Source organism: Fundulus heteroclitus, unplaced genomic scaffold, assembly GCF_011125445.2.
Source record: "Fundulus heteroclitus isolate FHET01 unplaced genomic scaffold, MU-UCD_Fhet_4.1 scaffold_817, whole genome shotgun sequence".
Lineage (NCBI taxonomy): Eukaryota > Metazoa > Chordata > Actinopteri > Cyprinodontiformes > Fundulidae > Fundulus > Fundulus heteroclitus.
Window position 1 is genome coordinate 22,834 of NW_023397271.1, and position 25,080 is coordinate 47,913.

General features: G+C 39.6%; 1 protein-coding gene and 1 long non-coding RNA gene across 4 annotated transcripts; one reads left to right on the forward strand and one right to left on the reverse strand.

Moving 5' to 3' along the window:
* Nucleotides 1-4,368: 4,368 nt before the first annotated feature.
* blvra (biliverdin reductase A) lies at nt 4,369-14,371 on the forward strand. Its single transcript, XM_012858978.3, has 6 exons — nt 4,369-4,518; nt 5,714-5,833; nt 8,508-8,627; nt 13,040-13,137; nt 13,419-13,526; nt 13,905-14,371. The coding sequence occupies exons 2-6, from the start codon at nt 5,715-5,717 to the stop codon at nt 14,096-14,098; spliced, it is 639 nt and encodes a 212-aa protein (XP_012714432.3). The 5' UTR covers nt 4,369-4,518; nt 5,714; the 3' UTR covers nt 14,099-14,371.
* Nucleotides 14,372-22,141: 7,770 nt separating this feature from the next.
* On the reverse strand, nt 22,142-25,061 carry LOC118562190. 3 transcript variants are annotated; one of them, XR_004930500.1, is made up of 4 exons: nt 24,416-25,061; nt 22,878-23,465; nt 22,590-22,796; nt 22,142-22,411 (listed from the first exon to the last, which is right to left on the reverse strand). It is a non-coding gene; the product is annotated as an uncharacterized LOC118562190 (long non-coding RNA). The 3 variants fall into 3 exon arrangements; XR_004930501.1 differs by having other exon boundaries at nt 22,142-22,774; XR_004930499.1 differs by having other exon boundaries at nt 22,142-22,796.
* Nucleotides 25,062-25,080: the final 19 nt, after the last annotated feature.

Sequence of the window (25,080 nt, forward strand, 5' to 3'; positions counted from 1 at the left end):
CTTGAGATGTAGGGCTGCTGGAGCACAGGGGTAGCAGACAGTCCAGCAACAGAGCAGAGAGCAAACCTGGGGCACAGGGGTAGCAGGCAGTCCAGTTAGCAGAGGCCTTACTTAAAGCAGAGAGGTAGCCTGAAATCCAGCAGCTAGCAGAGGCTTCACTTGAGACACAGAAGTGGCAGGAACTCCAGCAACTAAACAGGGAGCAAAGTAGGCTCACAGATGTGGAATGAGTGGAGAATGATGACGAACCGGCGGGGAAGAGAAGACTGAGGGAAGCTTATGTAGGGAGGCTGGCAGGTGGAGTGAGTTCTGACTAATTAAAGTCTAACAGGTATGACTGTTTGCTGAGGGAGTGGAAGGTGAGCTGAGTGAGAGGAAGAGGAACTGGAAAATACCAGGGAACAAGGTCAGACCAAAACTAATCCATGACAACTATTAATTTTGTTATTAAGAGTAACTGTATTGCACTACCCCTCCCCTGGACTGCCACCTTATCATAGTGGAGGGGTTTGAGTGTCCCAATGATCCTAGGAGCTATGCTGTCAGGGGCTTAATGACCCTAGTAGGCTCACCCAAGGCAGACGGGTCCTAGATGAGGGACCAGACAAAGAGCAGCCCAAAGACCCCTTATGATGAATGAAACTAATGAACGCAATGTTCCCTCGCCCAGTCGCAGGTCACCGGGGCCCCACTCTGTGGGCCTCTCTGGTGTACACCGGTGATGAGGAAAGCTGTCAAGCTGAAGGAGTCCTGTCTGGCTTTCTGGCCTGTGGGACTCTTGAAGCAGCTGATAGGTACCAGCAGTCTAAGCGGTAGGCGCCAGGCTGGTTGCTGAGGCAAAAACTCTGTACCAAAACTGTGTATAGTGGGGGTAATGTGCTGCTGACCAACCCAGAGCGAATCTCAATGATAGCTTTTATGTTAAAATTTTCTCTGAAAACTTACACAAAAGTAGCAACATTGACAACAACTTGGTTCAGAGTGACTAAATGATGACAGCAACTTTGGTCAAAATCACTTTATATATAGAGATTTAGAATGGCTCTTATTTTGTAATTCCACATCAGAATTGGCTGAAACCTATTGAGCCACAAGTGGAGGTGTTCTACTGTCATGCTGAGGTGGTTGCATTGACTGATTATCTACGGTTTAGTTGCTAGAGCTACAGCAACTTTGTTAATAATTAGTTAATATATAGCAATTTCAAATGGCTCTTATTTTGAAATGCCACATCAGAATTGTCTGAAACTTATTGAGCCACATCTGGGGGTGTTATACTGTCGTGCTGAAGTGGTTGCATCCACTGATTATCTACGGTTTAGTTGCTAGAGCTACAGCAACTTTGTTAATAATTAGTTAATATATAGCAATTTCAAATGGCTCTTATTTTGAAATGCCACATCAGAATTGTCTGAAACTTATTGAGCCACATCTGGGGGTGTTATACTGTCATGCTGAAGTGGTTGCATCCACTGATTATCTACGGTTTAGTTGCTAGAGCTACAGCAACTTTGGTCTAAATTAGTTAATATATAGCAATTTCAAATGGCTCTTATTTAGAATTGTCTGAAACTTGTTGAACCTCATCTGGGGGTGTTCTACTATCATGCTGAAGTGGACTCATTGATTGATTATCTAGTATTTAGTTGCTAGAGCGACATAAACTTTGTTAATAATTACTTAATATATACTGATTTCAAGTGGCTCTTATTTTTCAATTCTACATCACATTTGGATGTAAGTTGTTGAGGAACATAAGGAGGTTTAATATTGTCAAAACTGGTTAACTTGAGTCAATGTAAGGGTTTTTAAATGTTTTTATTTTTAAATCACAAATCATGTAGATGGACTTCTGGAGATCATCATCTGTCATCTGTAAGTGAAGGTAGTCACCTGGAAAAAATAAGTTGTTTGAGGCTCAAGAGTGTGACCAAAGTATATATTTTCCATTTTCACCAGCAGGCCAGAATAATGGAAAAAAATGACACATGAAGCATGAATATAAATATATCATAAATGATGTAAATATGTGTGAAAAGACGTAGTCGATAAATCGTGAACATGCTGCTTTTATTTTGAAAAGTAGTCTCAGCCGTCTGTGCCGTAATCCTTAGTGTTTGCGATACCAACAAAATCAAGTGAGGGCTCACTTGACCGCAGTACCATTTCAACAGTGTCCCTTCTCTAACAGAGGGATATCAGTGTGAATATTTTAAAACATACATAATAGCATAAACGAACAATTCATACAGTATCTTACTCCAGCAAACTGCCTTTTTTTGCTTTGTCTATTTTTAATAATGCTTCATATTTTCATGTAAACTGGATCGAAGCGCGCGTGTGTCGTGCACACACATTCCCTCATATGCCACCGGGTAGTTCGTGTTAAGTTTGATTCATCGTATGCCGTGTTTTTTTCGAGTATTTTGTATTAAACTTCTTTTTAATTCTCAAATTAAAGATAACAATAATTTGACCGTATTAAACAGACCATTCGGTTCACATCCATTCAGACCCGGCGGCATGGGCGGGCATTGGGGGGCCGTGCCCGCCCTGTGAGCCAGCTGTGCCCGCCCTGGACTGGAAGCTGTCTTTTGTTTTTATATATATACCTCGGAGTGGCCATCGTCCTTTTAGTACTATCTTTGATGTGTCAATCATACAATTTAACCAATCAAATCAACGACTGAAGGCAACATGCTAGCCAATCACAGATGGAGTGGGGCGGGACACTGAGTTATAGCCTTCAGTCGCCGACGTGGTGTTCGGCTGTGGTCACCGTCGGTGTCGGTAGAGCGGGATGGAAATTTGGTCTGATTACCAAAAAATTACAAGAAGTGACAACGAAGCAGACAAGAGCGAGCTGGAAGCAGCGCGATTAATTACTGTTTGAAATGTCAGCACTGAAGTCTAAAGTGGAGTAAACATTGACGCTAGGAGGGTTAGCTACGACAGTTAGCAGCACCAGGAGCAGATCTACTGCCAAACTGGAGAAACTTGGGTTACTTGCAGACAGAAGGGAACTCTGCTTTGTTCTGCTCCTTGCGCTCCATACCTGCTGTAATTACAGAACCTCTTTTAGTGTGAATTTTTACTTCAGTCAGTGTTCAGCCTGATCTCATGCTAATAAGCGTGTAGCTTATGCTGGACTTTGAGTCAAGACACAGCACTACAGGTTACCCTATCTCACTGATAGTTTCCAGTAACCCAAACCAGCATAAAACCTGCCCAACTTAAAAGAAAAAAACAAGCCCAAATCTCAAACTCTCACGTTTAAAGCACAGAACTATTAAACACATAAGAACTATTAAACATAAGAATATGCCATTAGCACACAACTGCACTGAAGCAAAGAAAAAAACGGCATACGGCCTCTGAACAAAATATGCAATCAGACAACCACATAACACACACAATCTCTTTAACAATCATGATATATCAACCGGAAAAAAATTATTTATAAATAGCTTCCCAACATGAGTTGTAAATCTACCTTAATATAAACTTAATTTCTCTCAGTATAGGTCAATTAAACATATCTCTTACATGCAGTCATGAAATATTTTTAAGTTGATAAGTAGAACTCAACCCCTCCTGGGCGTTTACACTGACCAAACACTTAATTAACCATTATTCTTTTCTTGTTTTATCATACCAATCAATATTATTCATTATAACTACTATTCAATGATGATGTCAGATCGACAGATTCGACTTATTTAAAAAAATAAATTGACCAGTATGAGTTGTAGGAGATGGCATTTTATTAAAATGTTTTGGTTTCCTGTCCGACGTTGACAACTATTTTGATATATTTTGTTAGTAATTCTTTCTAAAAGCCCAACAAATGTTGTGAAAAGCTTCCCAATTTTTTTACAACCTGCCCATTAACTATTTTTGTTCCAGCTAATTGGAACAAAAATTAGGCTTTTGTGTTCAAATGCCTACTTGGTGTGAAGCCTGCCTAATTTGACAAAACTGACTACACTATTGCTATATATATATATATATATATATATATATATATATATATATATATACATATATATATACATATATATATATACATATATATATATATATAATAAGTAATAAATAAGTAATAAAAAACTTTTAAAAGTGTGCCCCCCTAAAAAAATGGAATGCCCCCCCTGTGATTTGTTTCTGCAGCCGGGTCTGCATCCATTACTCACTCTCCGACTGTCATCCATGTTTTATGGGTCGTGGTCGTGGAAGTGGAGGGGTCTAGAACTCCGGTCTCCGGGTTTGCAGACACGGCTTCTCGTCGCATCTGCAGGCGGCAGGCTGATGCGACGGCAGGCTGGTATGATGCGCACCCAAAGAGATAACTCCGCCTCAGCATGCTGAAGCCTGTGACAAGCCACGCCTTTGTTATCTAACCTCAACCGGCATATTCGGCACTCCTAAAGTCAACTGACTAGTTTACTGCCTCTGGAGGAAACAAGGAGGCGAGATCTTCATATTTTATATCTGACGACTTCTATTAAATATAAACAGGTAAGAGAACTGAGCTTCGTGTTTTATGTTCTGGCAGGGAGTGAACAGCTGTAACAGCATTGGACCGGTCAGCTAGGTCTGCAGATGAGGCAGCACTTGAACCAAATACTGCGCAGTTTGGTCCACTTAACAGTTACTTTCTACTTCATTTCTTTTCTGCGTTGATGATACACAGTATGAGGCAAGAGGGAACGTAAAGCTGCACAGCTGCAACGGTTAGAGAAGATGACTAGTTCTAGTTTTACAGATTACACAACTGAACATGTATGCAAATGATCAACAATAGTAAGATGAAATCAAAATCAATTAGAATAGTAACAAGTCTGCTTGTCCCTTTTTATATAAAGATTTTTTAAAGAAAAAAAAAAAACAATTTATACCTAAATGCATTCCAGGTTTTGGAATGAAGGGCTAGCTGTCAACAAACAATATGACTAAAATAACAATGTTAATAAAATATTTTTTTCATTTCTTAAACAAAAAACCAACAACAAAAAATCGATATCCACAAAGTTTTAGGTTAACCATTGGTGAATAGATTAATATGTAACGTTTTCACTGTAATGGAATAAGTGGCCTGGTGATTGGGCCTTGTTGTTACTTAATGGCAATTTTCAAAATTGAAATGTTTTAAGAAATACCTTGGAAAAATAAACAGCTTAAGTTGTTTAAAATTAACTTATTTGTACTTAGGAGGGACTGTAAAGTTAAAGGAGCAATAAGTTATAATGACACCTAGTGTTGCAAATTGGACCAACACATACACAATGCATGCCACGGACAACTGACATTTTGTCAAAAGTCCTGTTGTGAAGCTCCACTGAATGTTTACTTCGACTGGATAGGTATATGATGTATTCTCTTCTACTTCTGCTCCACTTTTCTTACTCGGTTCCATGTTTGCAGGGTGCTACTCTTTTGCCAAGATAAAATACCTGATGCTGCTCTCTGTTTTGGGAACCCTGGGAGCTCCTTATGTAGCTGCTGCTATCTCATCTGTTTTTTTTTTCAGATTCCACAATTGTCACAAGGTAGCAATGATGGGGTGGAAGCTGTTTGCAGGTGTACACGGTTTCACAACAAGCTTTTGGAATTGCTACTTAAAATAAAAAAAGAAATGGGAATCACCCCACGGGAAGTTGTGATCTTTTTGTTCCTCCTCCAGATTAATCAATTTCCTTCATCTCTCTGACAGTATGTTCGGGGCAGTGGTGGTTGGTGTTGGTATAGCTGGTGGTGTGCGGATAAGAGACATGTTAAACCCGCTACCTGGCAGTGGTGCAGAGAAGCTGGTTGTCCGAGGATTTATTTCCAGGTAAGACACTTGTGAGTTTACAAAGATCAGGCATAACATTATGAGGCGGTCAGGTGTAGTGTCGTTATTGTGGCACCTTTGTGTAGGTGTAAAATTCTGGTCATAGGGCCTGGAAACTGTACCCAATTGGGTGTACGGAACTGGTAGGTGCAGTGGCTCCTAGGCCCTACCAATTTGTGAGCATCTTGGGCAAAGAAAGTGTGAGAGAACGACAAAAAACATAAATGAATAGGAGTTTGTTAAGAACAGTCAGTAATTACATGCATCACTGACTCTAAACATAAAATCAACACATAAGAAATGTATTGGCTGACAGGGTTCACTTCAGTCAATTTATACGTTTTTTTACATGGTCCTGTAAACTCACGGCTATCTGTCTTTTTGACTTGAACATCAATTAACCTGAACATTTCAGTTTCTGCTAATTTGCACACTGTTTTAACTTCTCCAAGAATGTTGGTAAATTACCATGCAATTGCATGAATGTATCAGACATTGTTTTGTAAAGGGACCACCTTCTGTTTTTTTTTTTGTTTTTTTTTTACTTGAACATTTAAATATTGTCAGATGCTAAGGAATATTTGCATGCTTTTAAGCTTCTCGGAAAAAGGTTGCCATTCAGCTTGAACATTATATCTTGATTTGTGAATTTTTTTCACAACAATTTTTTTAACAGTACTAGACTAGATTAAATTCTACTTAAAGGACGGGAACTTTTGTGTGTCACTTTACATCAGAGACCACAAAAATCACTTGTGGGGTTGCCCAAGGGTCCATCCTGACTCCCTTCCTGTTCCATATCTACATGCTCCCTCTAGCTCAGATCATAAAAAACAACACCACCAGTTACCATAACTATGCAGACGACATACAGCTCTACATTACCATCTCACCAGTTGACTATATACCCATTCAAGTGCTTAGAAGAAATCAATGAATGGATGTGCCAAACTTTTCTACAATTGAATAAAAATCGAACTGAATTAACAAGTTTTGGACCAATAGACGAGCAATCAAAAGTTAGCACACAACTTCATCTGCTTCAGCTAGTAACCACTGATCAGGCCCGAAATCTGACTGTGGTGATGGACTCAAACCTGAACCTCCAAAAGTATCTAAACAATTACAAAATCGGCTTTCCATCACCTGAAGAACATTTCTGGGATTAATTGACTATTGTCTCAGCAGGATCTTGAAAGACAAATCCATGCGTTGATCTTTAGTCAAATTGATTACTGCAACAGTGCAACACGTCTGCCAAAAGGGTGATCAGACAATTGCAGTTGATCTAGATAAGATAAGATAAAACTTTATTGATCTCTCAATGGAGAAATTTACGTCACATCGGCTCTTATAATCAACAGAAGGTGCACAAAGGAGGAAAAGGTGCATGGAGTATATACAGTGCAATCCAGATATATACAGTGGGTCAGAAAAAAAATAAGAGATTTATTGTGACCTATATACATATGGATTTAAGGTCGTACATAAGTGGTTACAGGTAAAACCACAGTGCGGTTTCTGGTTTGTTAAATAAAAAAATAAAAATAAATAAGTGGGATAACTGAAATAGGTGAAGTCTCTTATTGTACAGGATTATTGTTCAGGTTATAGCACAGGGTATTAAATAGTTATTGCACATTAGCTATTGCACAGTTATTGCAGTGTTATTACACCAGGTTATAGTGCAGCATTGTAAAGTCTGATAGCAGCAGGGATAAATGACCTGCGGTAGCGCTCCTTTTTACACACAGGGTGTATAAGTCTGTCACTAAAGGAGCTGCTCAGCTCCTCTACAGTCTGGTGCAGGGGGTGGAAGGTGTTGTCCATGATGGATTTAAGCTTGGACAACACCCTCCTCTCGCTCACTTCCTTCACCGATCCAGAGCGCAGCTCAAAGCCCGAGATGTTCTTGAGACCTCTCCACACAGCCCTAATGTTGTTTTGTGCCTGCTGCTCCTTCATCTTCCTTCCATAGTCTTTCTTTGCCGCCCTGATCCTCCATTGGAGCTCCCGCTGAACTCAATGCTGCTTCTCTCTGTCCCCTGAGTAGAAAGCCTTTTTCTTCTGGTTCAGGAGGACTTTCAGCTCTGAGGTCACCCAGGGGTGGTGGTTTGTAAAGCACTGTAGCCGTCGTGTAGGCTACAGGGATCTCTATTTTCTGAGATCCCTGTATCTCAGAGAATAGACTTTAAAATACTTCTGTTACACAGACTTGTTGTTAGTGTATCAACCCTGCAGACCACTAAGGTCTTCTGGCTCAGGCCTACTAAGTAGACCCAGAGCCAGAAGCAAACATGGAAAGCAGCATTTAGTTCTCATGCTCCACTTATCTGGAACAAATTCCCAGAGGACTGTAAAAGTGCTGAAACCTTGAGTTCTTTTAAATCAAGGTTAAAAACCTATTTGTCTAGAGTTGTCTTTAAATGTTTGTTGAAGTTTGTAGTCCAAGTTGTCTTACACTATATCTTGAACTGCTGCTACTATTCCAATGCTATGTGTTCCCTCTGTCTCTGTAATGCTTTTATTTCCTGTTTTTGTTATTGTTCATATAACGCACTTTGAATCATCCTATTACTGAAAAATGCTTTATAAATAAACTTGTCTTGCCCCACATTCAGTGGTACAATAGAGCATTTTTAAAATCTTGTTAACCATGTCTGTTTTCCAACAGAAGAAATCTCAGTACTCTTGAAGATGTGAATCAGATCTCAGTAGAGGAGGCCATGAACAGAAAAGACATCCGTGTTGCATTCATCTGTACTGAGAATGATGCTCACGAAGACTTTGTCAGGTAACTTCAAATATTTAATTTACTCATGCAAAGTGTCTTTGCCCAAAATATGTATTGCACAAAAGAGACTGAAAGGATGGACGTGTATGTGTGTATGTACTTATACTTGCAGCTGAGTGAGAAGATTTTTTGCTAATTTTACTAGTAAAGTGTGGAATTTCATGTAAAGTGAGGACCTTTTTTTGGTCCTCCTTTTTTTTCTGGGCTTAGGGTTAGGTTTACAACTAAGGTGTCAATTAAGCCCAGTCCTCAATTTATTTTTAAAACATGAACGTGTGTGAGTGTACTTGCAGCTGAGTGATATGGGGTAAGATCACTTCCTAAATAGACTTGTACATAAAAGGATAGTTGTGTCCATATTAGTCAGAAGTTGTGCATAACAAACATTTGTAAACTCATAATAATTTATATCGCATTCAAATGATACAACATACAGTTTAAATAGTTACAACTTCAATAACTAATAAATACAAATTTCAAGTTTAAATTTGTGCTTTACTCTTTATGAACACAAACAGCAGCGGCTGCTTGAGAATACGGATTTTTTCTTTGAGAATACGAATTCACAACAGTGGTCTGACGTCACGGTTTCCAAGGCTGGTTAATGGAGCACAGAGTGCGAAGATAGGAGCCGCGCATGCGCTCTTCAGACTGACCGTCTCTGAATGCACCGCGGCTGCAGCTTCATTCCAGACAGCGCAGAGATCACAGTGGTAAGTTAAACACTCCCTTTTCTGCTGCTGTTGTTCTTCAATAGTACATTTTCAGATCGTTTGAGGCGAGAACATTATACTTTTAAGCTTCCCTATGTGGCCTGTTTACAGAGTTAGTGCGTAATTTTAATAAAAAGTCCGACGTTGAGCGTCTGTGCCAACTGGTAGGTGTTTTAAGATTGACAGCCTATTTCCTACTTTTATCTTTAAAAAAACAACATTGAGGATGGTATTAAACATGTGATCATGTTGAAACTGTGACTATTTATCTGTAAATAATTAAAATGAAAACATAATTTTTATATATTAGTAACAGTAAAGGGAGTAGGGTTAAGCTACTTTGTTGCACCTACTAACCTTCACAGCATTGTTCATTAAGGAAAAGTTATTTCTGTCTGCCCACCTTTACAATGATTAATCTATAAATTGTGTGCAGTTAGTTCAGTTAATTCTTTCAGTGAAATGGTAGAAATACCAGAGAATGGAAGCCATTTGTTACATTTACTATACATTTTACCTTTTCTTTCTTGAGAACTATAATAATCTGCATGTTAAGCAGTTATAGTTTTATATTGTGAAAAGGTGAGAATTGAAAAAACAATTATGGTAACATTTAGCATTTTTTATTTACAGGAAGAAACAGAAACAAAATATGTGAGGATAAACACCTCTGTGCCGATCCTCCAAATATTTTTTAATGAAGGGGACCTGAAACCAGCCTTCAGGCTAAACAGGGCCACCATCGTCCTCCTCCTTCAGCTGCTGCCCATCCAGAAGGTCCATGGATGGCCACAGGAGATAGAGGTGCTGGTGACCCTCTACTGGCCAGCCTGTGGTGCATCCTATAGGGAAACAGCTTGCCAGTAAGATCTCTTACCTTCTTGTCCTTAAATAGAGCCAACAATGACACACAATTGATAGATTATATTAACTGGATAGAAGATTAAGACATATCAGCATAATACAAGTTAATTTTATATTTGGTACAGGTCAAGTGGAGGCAGGCTACAACAGTCACCACGCCAAGGCTGATAAACATCATTGAGCTAGCCTTTGGTGGTCTGAAGACACGGTGGCGTTCCATCTTCTTAAGGGTGGTGGAGGTCCGCCTGACGTTTGCCCCAAAAGTAATCGCTGCCTGCTGCATCATCCACAATATTAGTATAGAGGCAGGGGACCAGCTGGACGTGGAGGATGAGGAGGTTGACCCAGAGGAGGATGACCATCCAGCGGCTGAAGACAGGGAGCGGCTCCAGCTGGCTGCAAGTTTAAGTGAACATGACAACATCTAACCTAATGTAGATCAGTTCTAGTCATGTCCACATGCTGCTTCATTTCATTTTTTGCACTACCTGTAAAAATACATAAAATAATCAGTAAATTAATTTCCATTCCAACTATTTTTAATTGTATGTTTGTAGGTGTTGTCTATTTGTATAAGATGTTAATATAAGTTATTTCTTTGTTTTAAACCACGTTAGTAACTGTTAATTTGTTGAATTTGTTACACCTTCATTCTGTTCAAAAGTTAAAACATTTGTCTAAAATAAATATCTGTTTTTTTTTTCATATATTGTTACTATTGTTTTCTTTCCCTCTTTCTTCTCTCAATTCTTCGTGTCCTCAGAGGAAACTCACTTAGATAGGAAAAACATTTATAGAATTTATTTATTTATAGCTTTTATATTAGGGCTGGACGATATAGAAAAAAGCATATTGATAAAAAATGCATATTGATTGATAGATAATTATCAAAAAGATTTAAAACCTGGCTCTTATAATATTGCTAAATGACTTACTTTTAATATATCACACACAAACACTCAATCCCAATTAAATTATTTAACCAACATTTTTAACCATAACTGATTTTTTTTATGAAAAATTACTCAACTTAAGAGACCTGGGTGATGTTATTAAAAACTGACAAAGAATAAACTAAAGTGACCGGCGCTGTTAAGAGAAAAACTTGCAGCCCGGAACTTTATGTCACGGATCATGAGTGGCGAGTAATTGTTTGAAACCAGGTTTTTCAGCTGCAGACAACAGCAGCATATCCATCACTATGAAGAATGTTACTGCAAGTGTGATGTCCTTATGCTGCTTGGACGCTTTGTCATTTTATCATGAAGAAGGGAGCCCAGTTTAGCTGCTAGACCGGCTTTGTTTTGGAAGAACTTCCATAAGATTCAGAAGACGCGGAGCCGCGCAGCTCGCGCCGCTGCGCGTGTGAGCGGTTTAAGCCGGGCGTAACTCGATGAAACAAGTTGGTTGTGTTACCAGACTTTGTTTTTACCGGTTCCTTGCAAATTTTACAAATCATTGGTTTATTTCTGTCAGGCTGGTGAACTAGTAAAACCCCGTTTTGGGACCGTTTCCTCCGCCGCTCCTTGCTGCGACATATTCACGTGCTGTGTGTTGTGGTTTGAGAGGGCGGTGCTTTGTGGCGGTGTGCCTGGGTTTGCGATTACGATTGGTTTAGAGGAAGCAGTGACTGTAGCATCAACTAATATAATAGGCTAAGAGGAAGGAAGGAAAACTGTCTCTATAACCAACTTTTATCGATCCTTTTTTCCCTTAATGTGCCACACGTCTTTCGATTGATATATATTGTTATTAAATTATCGTCCAGCTCCATTTTATATGCTGCTGTCATCCTTGGGAGACATTTACAATTTATTCCAGCAATTATTGAGTTAATAAAGCAACACGCGTCAGCCTGATAAACACAAAACAAATAAATCAGACTTTTTTAAATTATGCACCAACTCTGTAAATAGGGAAGCTTAAAAGTATAATGTTCTCGCCTCAAACGATCTGAAAACGTACTTTTGAAGAACAGCAGCAGCAGAAAAGGGAGTGTTTAACTTACCACTGTGATCTCTGCGCTGTCTGGAATGAAGCTGCAGCCGCGGTGCATTCAGAGACGGTCAGTCTGAAGAGCGCCAGCGCGGCTCCTAACTTCGCACTCTGTGCTCCATTAACCAGCCTTCAAAACCGTGACGTCAGACCACTGTTGTGAATTCGTATTCTTAAAGAAAAAATCCGTATTCTCAAGCAGCCGCTGCTGTTTGTGTTCATAAAGAGTAAAGCACAAATTTAAACTTGAAATTTGTATTTATTAGTTATTGAAGTTGTAACTATTTAAACCGTATGTTGTATCTTTTGAATGTGATCTAAATTATTATGAGTTTACAAATGTTTGTTATGCACTACTTCTGACTAATATGGACACAACTATCCTTTTATGTACAAGTTTATATTGGAAGCGTCCTTACCTCATTAGTGAGAGCATATTTTTCGTATTTTTAGTAAATCCTTTTTTTGGTCCTCAGTTTTTTGAGCTGGGGGTTAAGATTAGGTGTATACTGGTAATGGTTAAGTTCCTTAATATTAATGTCGTTACTCTTCAGTGTTTCCGGACTTCCCCTGAGAAAAAACCTTCACAGTTCTCCTTCCCCTTGACCAGTCCGTGAAAAGCAGTGTGTTCACATGAAAACTCTGCTCAAGTCCACTTGGTTTGACCCTGCTCCTGAGCAGGATTGGAGATGCTCGCAAGTGGGCAGAGCAGAGTAGAGCCCAGTCAAACCGAGGCTGTGGAAACAGGGCTTTAGTAACACATTTATATGGATTTGGGTTCTTTATTAATGCAGTCAATGTTTGCAACTTCTGCTGTTTTACTCACTCTTCTGACCCCAGGATGTTTCTGGAAGCAGGGAAACACGTCTGTGTCGAGTATCCCATGACCCTGTCCTACAAGACTGCTGTTGAACTTTGGGTTTTAGCCCAGACAAAAGGTGAACTGTATTACTTTAATACTTTTATTAACCTTTTATGTTTAGTGTTTGGTTTTAAAATGTACCCTTTCCAAAAGTGTGGTAAATACTCAATAAATCTGGATAAACCTTTTGTTTTTGAAATATTATCAGCACTATTAACTATGTAAGAAAACTGTATTTACAATTTCTATTATTCTTAAATGACAAAATATTCCCACAACTGTAGTTAGTTCAGTGTAGCAGCTACAGCAGTTTAGCGATGTGAACAGGTTCAGGACATTTTCTGTGTTTGTCTGTAGGCTTGATTCTACATGAGGAACACATTGAGCTGCTGACAGAAGATTACAAACAGCTGAAGAAAGAAGTAGCTGGGAAAGTTCTGCTGGAAGGTTCTCTTCATTTTACTGGTAAGAGGAAAAATAAAAAAGTAAAGAAAATTGACAAAATCAAACAGGTAGATAGTAATGGTTTCAATTTGCTCCTCTCCTCACATCATGCTCCTTTTCTTTTCCATGGTCTCTATTTCTCTATGAAAAAATAAATTCAGTAGTGAAGGTAGCCACACACATGTTTAAACTTTGAAGAAATGTAAAGGAAATGTGCCTACTTGCATATTCATCAGGTAGTTAAAATAACTTTCAAAATAAAACTTGTACAGCTAAAAAATGCAAGTATAAAACAAAAATAGAAGCTTTTTGAATGCAAAATATAACACTGCTTGTTTTGCTTTTAATAAAACACAACCACCTTCATTGATTTTTAAAGGAGGTCTTGTTATGTCTTAGGTGGAAGTCTAAAGCCTGGATTTGGATTTCCAGCCTTCAGTGGAATCGCTCGCCTTTGTTGGCTGGTTGACTTGTTTGGTGAGCTTTCAGTAACAGGTGCAAACTTTGAACAGGACGCTGGAAAAGGCTACAGCAAGATGACGGCACAGCTTCTCACTTCTGACAACAGGTTAATCATCATCCTATTCTCTTAAAGCTATAGTTGGTAACCCTGTTCAGAAACACTTTTCGTTATACTTTATGTATACATTATGTATGCAGAAAAAGGAGGTTAAAGTTTTGAGCTATTTGAAAGCTGCAGGACTGTAAAAACTGTGACCAATCCCTGCCATTCAATACTTCAAAGAGGGACTTTGATTTCCAGAAAAATTGCTGACTTTGAAGCAATGTTTGCAACAGACATATGTCATTACATATGTTCTGTTTTTAACATTTAACTTCACCTTCTTCCAGCCTTCCTTTAAATAAAAAAATATAAGAAGCCTTGCTGTTTCCTGGCACATTTGGACACCAAAAGAGGGACTTCAGTAAATTAATTTATTTTCTGCAATTAACAGTTGGGTTAGTAGGATGCAGATAAACCTAGTGATCTCTTGCCTTCATTATTCCTAAACCCAGGGGTTAATTTCCTTGTAATGTCACCTGTATACTAAAATCACAGGTACACAGTAAAGCCTGCATGTCCACTGCAGGATTAAAAAATAAAGTTTTTGAAATGCTAAAATAAGTCTGATTTCATAAAGTTGGCCTTGCTTGGAGTTGCTTTTGATCAGTTCTTGTTTACCGGTCGAAATCTGTCTGGTCACAACTGTCCAGAGTGTTTAAAAGCAAAAAAAAAAAAAAAATACCCCTTTTTATGTTGCCAAATCAATCACTAAAAATTGTGTGCCAAATACAGTGTTGTGCAGCATTAGTGGTGCGGTACGCAGAAGGTCTGCAGGGCACAGCAGGAAATATTTATTCTAGGGCTGTCAAACGATTAAAAATTGTAATTGCGATTAATCACATAATTTCAATAGTTAACTCGAGATTAATTGCATATTTTATCTTTTTATTTCTGAAAGTGTAAAAGCCTATTTGAGCATTTTAATATGAAATTTTGCACTAAATGACACTAGTAAAAAACATGCTTGTACAAAAATATTTTTATTTATTATTTCAGAATTGGAATGAAAACATCCTGGTGCCATTAAATAATAAACTCTGCCCAATAATGGCTAAATCACAAATCACAACCTCCTGATGTTTACACAATGTGTAAACAAATGTGTAAATAGATAAATATTTCCTGCTGAAATATTTTTTTGCCCTCTAAACAAAGGTAGAAATGGTATTAAGCATTTACATATCAATTAATACATTTTACATTTAAATAAAGTCACAAGGTTTATTGTTAATTTTTTCACTCTCACACACATATAAACCTGAGCTTTCACACCAACAGCAATAATTTCTTTGTATATTTTTGTTTGCTGTGTTGTGCCATTTCGTGACGTGACAGACTGCATTCCCCATGATACAATGTGGTCAAAATGGCCACCGACTCCCATCATGCAACGTGGTCAAAATGGCCACCGGTCATATCAAGGAGATAACGTTGCTATGAGAAAGATATTTAACGCGCCCGCACAGTCCATTCTTTCTTCGTCCTTGGCACTCCACCAAACTGAGGGGACACGTACAGCTGTTTCATCCGATTTTCCGAGACGGAGTTTGTTTTAACTGCTGGATATTTCTGATGTATGTGCATGCATTTTGTAAGTGATTTTGGCTGTGTTTGGTTTGTGGTTCTTATAAGCTGATCCCGCCGAGGGTCGATCTTTTCATCTTTCCCCCCTTTCTTTCCTTATCTCAGTTCAATCTCTTTGTCCGTAACTTTCCAGTTTGCGCCCCTTTCTTTGAATTCCTTATTTAGGGGTAGACCGCCATCTGGTCAAGGCACACCCCACACTAGCGTAGGCGCTAAATACGTCATTAAGCTATTTTGCCTTTCGATGCTGCTACGTCAAGTGCTGATGTCTTGAATGTGATGTTTAAAAAAGTCAAAAATGAATTAAAATGAGAGGTAGCAATTCTTAATTCAACTCACAGTTGTTTATTTTCATTTATTCTCTCTTGCATGTTTATTTTAATTGTGAGTAGAGTTTCCTAGGTTATTGAATTAGAATAATTACTGTAACAGGGAATTGTTTTGGTTTAATAAATAATAACGTGTAGAATAGTAATTGTGTTTATTTTGATCCAGATTTGCATGGTCTTTCAGAATACAGAATTACCTCTTTTTGAGTTAACATCTGAAATCAACAGAGATATCTTCATTGGTTTGTGTTAAAGGAAGTAAGGATTAAACTCTAATTGCAGTTATAATTTGAGTTATCAACGCTTGCTGGATAAATCTCATCAGTCAGAAACCGATCAGATCACCCTGTTCCAGCATAAATGAGTTCAGCTAATTAATAAATGCATTATTGGTATTAATCATTACAAGCTTATAGCCCTGGGACCACAACCATTTGAACTATATGTGTTATTCAATTCAATTCAATTCAATTCAATTTTATTTATATAGCGCCAAATCATGAAACATGTCATCTCAAGGCACTTTACAAAGTCAAGTTATAGCTACCATTTGAGTTTGAATGACCTATTATTAAAAACAATTATAATTGAAAATTATAATTAATGATAATAATCATAATAAAACAGGTTTCTGGCATAACAGCTGTTTATATCCACATTCATACACATTTTTTGTAAAGCCTGGAAAAAGGTTTTAAATTTCAAGGTCATTCCAGAGTATTACACTTTGCTTGCAACCAGACAGGAGCTTAATACCCTTGAAAGAGAACTGTTTAGCACAGCTTCATGTGCTGACACTGTAACTCTGGGGTACTTCATTTGGCAACGTGATTCGGCCTTAGTTTGCCAAATACAGAGACAATGAATAAATAAGCATTAAAGTACGGTTTATGGGTTGGGTTTCTGCAATGTTATCAGGGTGTAAAAACTCATCTTCAGAACCAGTTCCTCAAAATGGTGATCTACACCGTATGATCTACTTTTAGCAGTTATCACCGGTTATTGTTATTGCAATTGTAAACTGCAGAAAATACGGGCAGAGTTGCTCCCTCTGCCTTTACTGCCATCGGCTCCATCATAGGAGCCAACGGTGTGATGGGAAAAGGATTTGAAGAGGCCTCAGAAGAAATCAGACATTTCACAGTAGTGTAAAAAAAAAAAAATCCCAATATGGGCAGGCATAACTGTCAGAGCGAGTTTTCCCTGATAGCAAAACGCAAGATGCTAATAGGAGTATTCAAAATCCTTAAGACCCTTTTACAAGGATAAAAGCAGACAACTACTCTGTGAAGAACTTAATGCTGTCTACTCTCTCTACTACACAGTTGCTGAAGTGTAACAATTGGAACAACTGGCAGAGCTAAGAAAGTTTTCAGGAAGACCTACAAATGACTACTCTATCGTGGAGAAAAGCTTAAAGGCAATGGAAGTTTATTTGTAAAGGACATTTCAGGAACGGGATAATTGTTGAACATAGGGCTGGACGATATAGAAAAAAGCATATCGATTAAAAAAAATGTATGTTGATAGATATCGATACTTATCAAAAAGATTTAAAACCTGGCTTGTATGATATTGCTAAATGACTTACTTTTAATAAAGAACACATAAACACTAAATCTAAATTAAATCCTTATTTAACCAAGATTTTTACCCATAACTGATTTTTTTAAAGAAAAATAACTCAACTTGGGAGACCTGGGTGATGTTATTAAATACTGACAAAGAATAAACTAAAGTGACAAGTAAAATGACCAAAATAAATATAACAAATAAATTAATAGAATAGCCTATTTAGGTGGGAATAGTACACTAGTTACTCCTCATTCTATTTCTAGTCAATTGAGAGGCTGACGCAGGGCTGAGGTCCGAGGTTGTGGCGTGGGAAGACGCAGACTGCAGCTCATTTTGCACTGATTCCCTGCACTCGTCGCACAATTTAGGGAGCGCTGTTAGAGAAAGACTTGCGTCCTGAAACTTTATATCGCGGTTCAAGAGTGGCGAGTAATTGTTTGAAGCCAGGTTTTTCAACTGCAGACAACAGCAGCAATATCTATCACTATGAAGGACGTTACTGCATGCGTGATGTCCTTATGCCGCTTGGACGCTTTGTCATTTTTTCGCAAAGAAGGGAGCCCAGTTTAGCTGCTATACCTGCTTTGGTTCCATAGAAGTTCCATAAGATTCCTCTGACGACGCGCAGCCGCGGCGGGGCTGAAACAGCTCGCGCTGCTGCGGGTGTGAGCTTACGTGATGAAACAAGTTCAGAATCAGAATCAGAATGAAGTTTAATTGCCAAGTAGGTTTGCACTTACAAGGAATTTGACTCGGTGTTGATGGTGCAGACAAAAAATAAAAATACAATAAAATAAAAAGGATATATATACAGAAGCTAAATACACTCAGTAAACTGTGCGTTAATGTGACACAGAAGCTTGTAAGTCCTGAACGGGGGAGAGAGACAGTGTCCAGTTTCACAGGCGGCTCTTGGCCTTGTTCATAAGGCCGGTAGCAGATGGGAAAAAACTGTTCTTGTGGCGTGAGGTTTTGGTTCTGATGGACCTCAGCCTCCTGCCAGAGGGAAGTGTCTAAAATAGTCTGTGACTGGGGTGAAGGGATCAGCCACAATCTTCCTGCACGCCTCAGAGTCCTGGAGGCGTACAGGTCCTGGAGAGATGGAAGATTGCAGCCAATCACCTTCTCTGCAGACCGGATGACACTCTGCAGTCTGCTCTGGTCCTTAGCGGTGGCACCAGCGTACCAGATGGTGATGGAGGAGGTGAGGATGGACTCAATGATGGAGGAGTAGAACTGCACCATCATTGTCCTTGGCAGGTTGAATTTCTTCAGCTGGCGCAGGAAGAAAAAAAAAGTGTGCACCAACACACCGTGGTTGCCGTCCGCGGCGCCATTATGATGCAAACAAGTTGGTTGCGTTACCAGACTTTGTTTTTACCGGTTCTTTGCAAATTTTACAAATCACTGTGGTTAATTTCTGTCAGACTGGCGAACTAGTAAAACCCTGTTTTGGGACAATTTCCTCTACCTCTCCTTGCTGCGACATGTTCACGTGCTCTGTGTTGTAGTTTGAAAGGGCGTCGCTTTGTGACAGCGTGCCTGGGTCCGCCATTACGATTGGTTGAGAGGAAGCAGTGACCACATCAATTAATATGATAGGCTGAAAGGAAGGAAGGAAAACTATATCGAACTTTTATCGACCCTTTTTTTCCCCTATTGCGCCACACGTCTATCGATTGATATATATTGTTTTTGAATTATCGTCCAGCCCTAGTTGAACATGAACACAACATAAGTCGTTTGGTCAGATTCCATAGTAGTTCTCTTGGTTGCAAGCTTGTATCCAACACTGACATTTCTTACCAATCCGTCGGGGTTTTGGAAAATTAATGAAAAAACTCCCTCATATGGTCATGATCGTCATATTGTGAGTCGCTCTGGCAGATACCATCACAACGGTGTTTTGTTGTTGCCGTATTATTGTCTGTTGATGCGATATTCAGGACAGATCTGTTCAATGTTACCGCTCTCCTCGTAGGACTCTAATATGGCCACGCCGTATACACACTGGGCAGCAGGTTAAATATAGGATGAGTTGGACAAACTTCAACACTAAAATTCAAAGGCAACTCTACACAAATAGGTTTTCAACCTTGATTTAAAGGAATTCAGGGTTTCAGCACTTTTGGAGTCCTCTGGGAGTTTGTTCCAGATAAGTGGAACATAAGAACTAAATGCTTCTCCATGTTTGGTTCTGGGTATGCAGAGTAGATCAGAGCCAGAAGACCTGAGCGGTCCGCAGGGTTGATACACTGATAACAAGTCTGTAATGTATTTAGGTGCTAAGACATTCAATGATTTATATACTAACGAAAGTATTTTAAAGCCTATTCTCTGAGCAACAGGGAGCCAGTGTAATGACTTTACAACTGGGGTGTTGTGCTCTGCTTTCTTAGTCTTAGTGAGGACATGGGCAGCAGCGTTCTGGATCAACTGCCACTGTCTGATCGACTTTTTTGGCTGACCTGTGAAAACACTGTTGCAGTAATCAATTTGACTAAAAATAAATGCATGTATTAGTCTTTCAAGATCCTGATGAGACATTTGTCCTTTAATCCCGGAAATGTTCTTCAGGAGATGTAAGGCCGACTTTGTAATTGTGTTTAGAGGCATTTGGAGGTTCAGGTTAGTTAGAGTCCATCACTATACCCAGATTCCAGGCCTGATCAGTGGTTACTTAACCTGACAACAGCCAGATGCATGTCTCGCTCCGCCTAGCTCCATTTACATACATCTGGGACACCACCATAGGAATTGCCTTTACTGAAGGCTGGGGCTTATCAAAAATTCTTGCATATGATTGGATAAGCCACTTGCCTGTCATCTTTATCGATGTGCTATTTCAACCACTTACACCGGAGCTAACCCGTGACGCTAATGAGAGCGACGCAGGGAATAAAAAAACTTTTTTTTTTATGTGTGTTTGTGGCTCTAGTGGCACGCGTTTTATTGACAGTGAGCTGACGGGAAGAGGGGGGGGAGACAGGCGGCAAAGCGCCGCGGGTCTGAGTCGATCCCGGGCGGACCGCATTGAGGACTAAAGGCATCCTAATATGGTTTGCACTAACCGCTAACGGTTAGCGGCTAACCACTCGTTAGCGGCTAACCGCTTGCCAAATCTGGTCGGGAGAAGGGCGAAAACATGGTTTCCACCAACAAAAGCCTTCAGAGCCGTTCTCTGATGTTCTTTTAATGAAACAATATCAGATAGATTGGACAACACAGAAGAAATAGCAGCATCAAAGCTAACGCTTGCTTCCTCGATGCGAGCCGCCATTGTTGTTGGAATCTCACGGTCGCTTCTCCGCTACGTCACATCCAGGAAACACCCGCCCTGCGTCCTGATTGGCCAGACCATAAATTTGGTTGGGGAAATCACTTTCAACGAGCGATGTCCCAGATGTATGTGAGTGGAGCTAGGCGGAGCCAGCGCCATAGAGATGGAAAGAGTTGCGACACTCTTTGATGTCACCGCCAGGGCAGTCATGTGGTTCGTGTAGACCGCTATAGTTCCAAAACATACGCTGGCTGTCATGTTCTTCTATGGGACAGACAGCAGCGATTGTGTTATTTAACGGTAAATATATATATAAACATACACCCTACTACTTTTTCAGCTGTTATTGCATGATTACATATTTGTTAATGTCAGTTTTCCATTTTGAGAGGCAGGGTGACAACAAAAAGCTGTATATTACTTAGATACGTTTTACATTTTTGGAGGGGAAAGCTTATGTTCATGTTCGTATGGACAGGAGAACAGGCTAGAACGGCTCTAACTTAAGCTTTCTTTTCCATATCATTCATGTGATGACAGATGTCTCATGATTTTCATTTTATGGCGACTGGGCTGTATTATTGATTACTGTGATTTTGCTTATAAATTCCGATTCAGCCATTAGCTTACATTCGTGGTAGCGTTAGGTCTGCCGTGGTCCATTCAGCATTCGCCTAGCAGCTAGCGCACTTCTGATAAGTGGTCACCACCAGACCACAACGTGAAACATGATCATGTTAAGACTAAGAATATAATTTTAAGGTTAAGCCATTCACATATTATCAAAAGCATTATGCTTATATGTTTGGGTCTATAGGTAAGTGCAGAGCAATTAAGATTTTTCTCTACGTCTCTGGGTTAATGCACAGAGTAAGAGTAAGGTTAGCTGCAGAGAGAGTGATAGAGAACAGTGACAGGCAACACTCCCATTGGACTCCGTTGTTGCTTTTTGCTTTTTTGAGAAAGAACAGTCCATTCAGCATTTACACCCACTTTTTCTGATGAGGCAGGAGTTGGCCACACAACAATGATCATTTTAATACAAAGCCATGAACAAATAATCAAATATATTAAAGAATAACAACTCATTAAGCTTGGATGAATGATTCAAATATTGTTTAATAAAAAATACTGAGTGAGACAACAAGATGTGTGTGTGTGTGTGTGTGTGTGTGTGTGTGTGTGTGTGTGTGTGTGTGTGTGTGTGTGTGTGTGTGTGTGTATGTAACTGGAAAAACAAGAACAAAGTGAAGGAACAGGGAGGAATATTAAAAATACATTTAAAAAAAATCCTCCACATACATCAGGCTTCAGAGTGCATCAGGGCTGAAAGGAAGGACAACATTAATAATAAAGGTACCTGGCATACGATAAAAATGAACGGTGTGGAACAAAACAAATGGGAACAAGCATGAATAATAACAACAAACATACGTACAGTATGTGTGAACAAGAACAACAAATGTGTAAACAGGCGTTAAGAACAGGTATTGTAACCATTTTTTTTTGGGGGGGGGGCGCTCCACTGAAACCTGTGATGGCCACAACAACGATACTGCTGGTCCAGCAAGATCTGTTGAGACAGGGGCACAAATATGTTCATTCAAGCCAGTTCATTCTGGACTGCCGACAAAAATACTTTTTCTTGCATACGTCAGAGGAACTCAGTCCCGACACCTGTGGAGTTCCACTATGCACTATGGGCTGTCACTGTAGGGCAGTTCCTCTCGACAACGCATACTGGCAGTTACCTGGATGATGCATCAGACCACTTGGCGGACTTCTTGGACAACAAGAACAGCAACTGCAGTGCTTCTCAGGTTGTGAGAGTGGAGCAGCTGGTAGATCCATCACCACCTGACCTCACAAAGACTGAGTCTTGTGTCCTCTACCACCTGGCAGGATACGTAGCGAAGAGGGTCATCAGCTTCTCGCTCTGTGAGGAATGCCAGTGTGCACTGGTTGAAAAAGTAACCAACACAACAAGTGAGAAAGCTGTTTTACTACAGTTAAAGGAATTTAAAAGGGGTGCATTATACCGGCCATCCGATGAGCTGTTCACTCTCCTGCAGCACGTGGAGCAGCTCTTCCGTTCCAAGACGAGTGATTCCCTTATGGAATCCTCCAACGTAGTGGAGCAGCTGGAAAGAGAGGCCATGAGTCTGGACAGCAACCTTCCCTCATGCCATGAGCTGAAAAAAAAAATCCTTTCAACATATATCAGGCTGAGGTTAAGGATTCACTCAAAGTGCATCGGAGATGAGAGGAAGGCAAACAGCCGTAATAAGGGGTACCTTGGCAGCAAGAGTCAGACCAAGAAGGCGATTTCCACACAGCAGACCTCCTCACCTAAGGTCATACCATCTAGGCCACTAACGAACACCTTACTGGTTGCCATGGGATGTACTGGGCCACTCCATTCCCGGCACACCGTCCGCAGTCTCCACAGCCTCCAGTCTCCTCTTATTCCAGCAGTCAGCAGTCGCCACAAGCAGCCATGGCCAGCACAAGCCAGCACCAGCAGAGGCCAACATTATCAGCAGCCGCAGCCATCAGCAGCAGCCGCCATCACCATCCTTCGCCAACATCAGCCAGCTCAAGCAGTCATCGCCTCCAGCAGCAGCCGCCTGCAGCTGCAGTGTTTGGGGAACAAATTAGTCACACTACTGTCTGAGTAATAAACATTTTAAAGCTCATTATGACTTATGATAATTTTTTGTGTGGAATAATTTGTATTCCTACATGCAATCCAACTAAACAGCCCTTTCAAGGGTGTGATTAAACAAACCTTATTTCTACTAGCATCAGATACACAGTACTCAGCTGACTGGCTAACACCGCCAGGTTCAGCAGATACAACCTAAAAAAACATCCTAGTCAACCTTAATGATCCTAGTAATCTAACATCAATAACTTACTTAATAAAAGATGTCAGAGATTCACTAATGAACTTCGTAATTTCTGGTGTAGCGATACCTTCTTCACAGCTGGCAAAATCGAGATAAAAGTAGCAGGCAAAGACTGAAAATCGGTTGTCTACCAAGTTAAGAATATATTTATAAATTGCACTGTGCACATACAAATAAATATAAGCATATGCACTATAAAGGGCCTATTTATATAATATACAGAGTTGACAATTCAAAAGAGGTAGCTATTTAGTCAACTTATCCCTGGATATAACGTTGGTGCTACCTTTACAGAGGGCGAAGTCAAGCTAACAAAACTAGCAGGCAATCGATGGTCTACCAAGATAAAATATATATATAATTACGCTGTGTACATACAAATAAAGATCAGTATATGCATCATAAAGGACCTCTGATAAAATATAGACAGTTGACAGTTCAAAATAGTTAACTATTTAATCAATTTACCCCTGGATATAACGTTACCTTCACAGAAGGCAAGTCAAGCTAACAAACTAGCAGGCAATCGGTCATCTACCAAGATAAAAAATATATATATAATTACGCTGTCTACATACAACAGAAGATCAGTATATGCATCATGAATGGCCTATGATACAATATAGACAGTTGACAATTCAAAACAGGTAGCTATTTAATCAACTTACCTCAGAAGTTACTCGACAGTCAGCAATGGAAGTGAATGATGTCCAACGCCATAGAATGGCTTTTTGGAACTACGCGAGGCTGCATACCCCGGAAGTAGGCGGCAAAAAGCGTACAACGCAGTCCAATGGGAGTGTCGCGACTCTTTTTCTCTCTATGGCTCTGGGCGGAGCGAGACATGCATCTGGCTGTTGTCAGGTTAGTGGTTACTAGCTGGATTAGTTTTTGAAGATCCTACTCAGACATTAGTCCATTAATCCTGGAAATGTTGTTCAGGTGATAGAGAGCGACTTTATAATTGTTTTAAAAGTAAAATAGATTATTAAAATCAATTAAGTAAAAAATTGTCTCTGAGATGCAATGTAGTTGAAGATGGATTTTAACTATGCATTATAAGCAGAGCACAAAAATGTTTTTAAGTGTATATTCTCAGACTGATCAAAAATCAGTCTGAGAATATACACTACATTGCCAAAAGTATCTGCTCACCCTTCCAAATTATTGGAATCAGGTGTTCCAATCACTTTCATGGCCACAAGTGTATAAAATCAGGCACCTAGGTAGGCAGACTGTTTTTACAAACATTTGTGAAAGAATGGATCGCTCTCAGGAGGTCAGTGAATTCTAGCGTGGAACTGTGATAGGACATCTGTGCAACAAATCCAGG

Excerpts from the sequence above, each read along its gene's own strand:
- blvra (XM_012858978.3), top strand. The coding sequence starts at position 5,715 with ATGTTCGGGGCAGTGGTGGTTGGTGTTGGTATAGCTGGTGGTGTGCGG. Across the intron at positions 5,834-8,507 it reads GTCCGAGGATTTATTTCCAG|AAGAAATCTCAGTACTCTTG; the intron begins GTAAGACACTTG and ends GTTTTCCAACAG. Across the intron at positions 13,527-13,904 it reads AGGTTCTCTTCATTTTACTG|GTGGAAGTCTAAAGCCTGGA; the intron begins GTAAGAGGAAAA and ends GTTATGTCTTAG.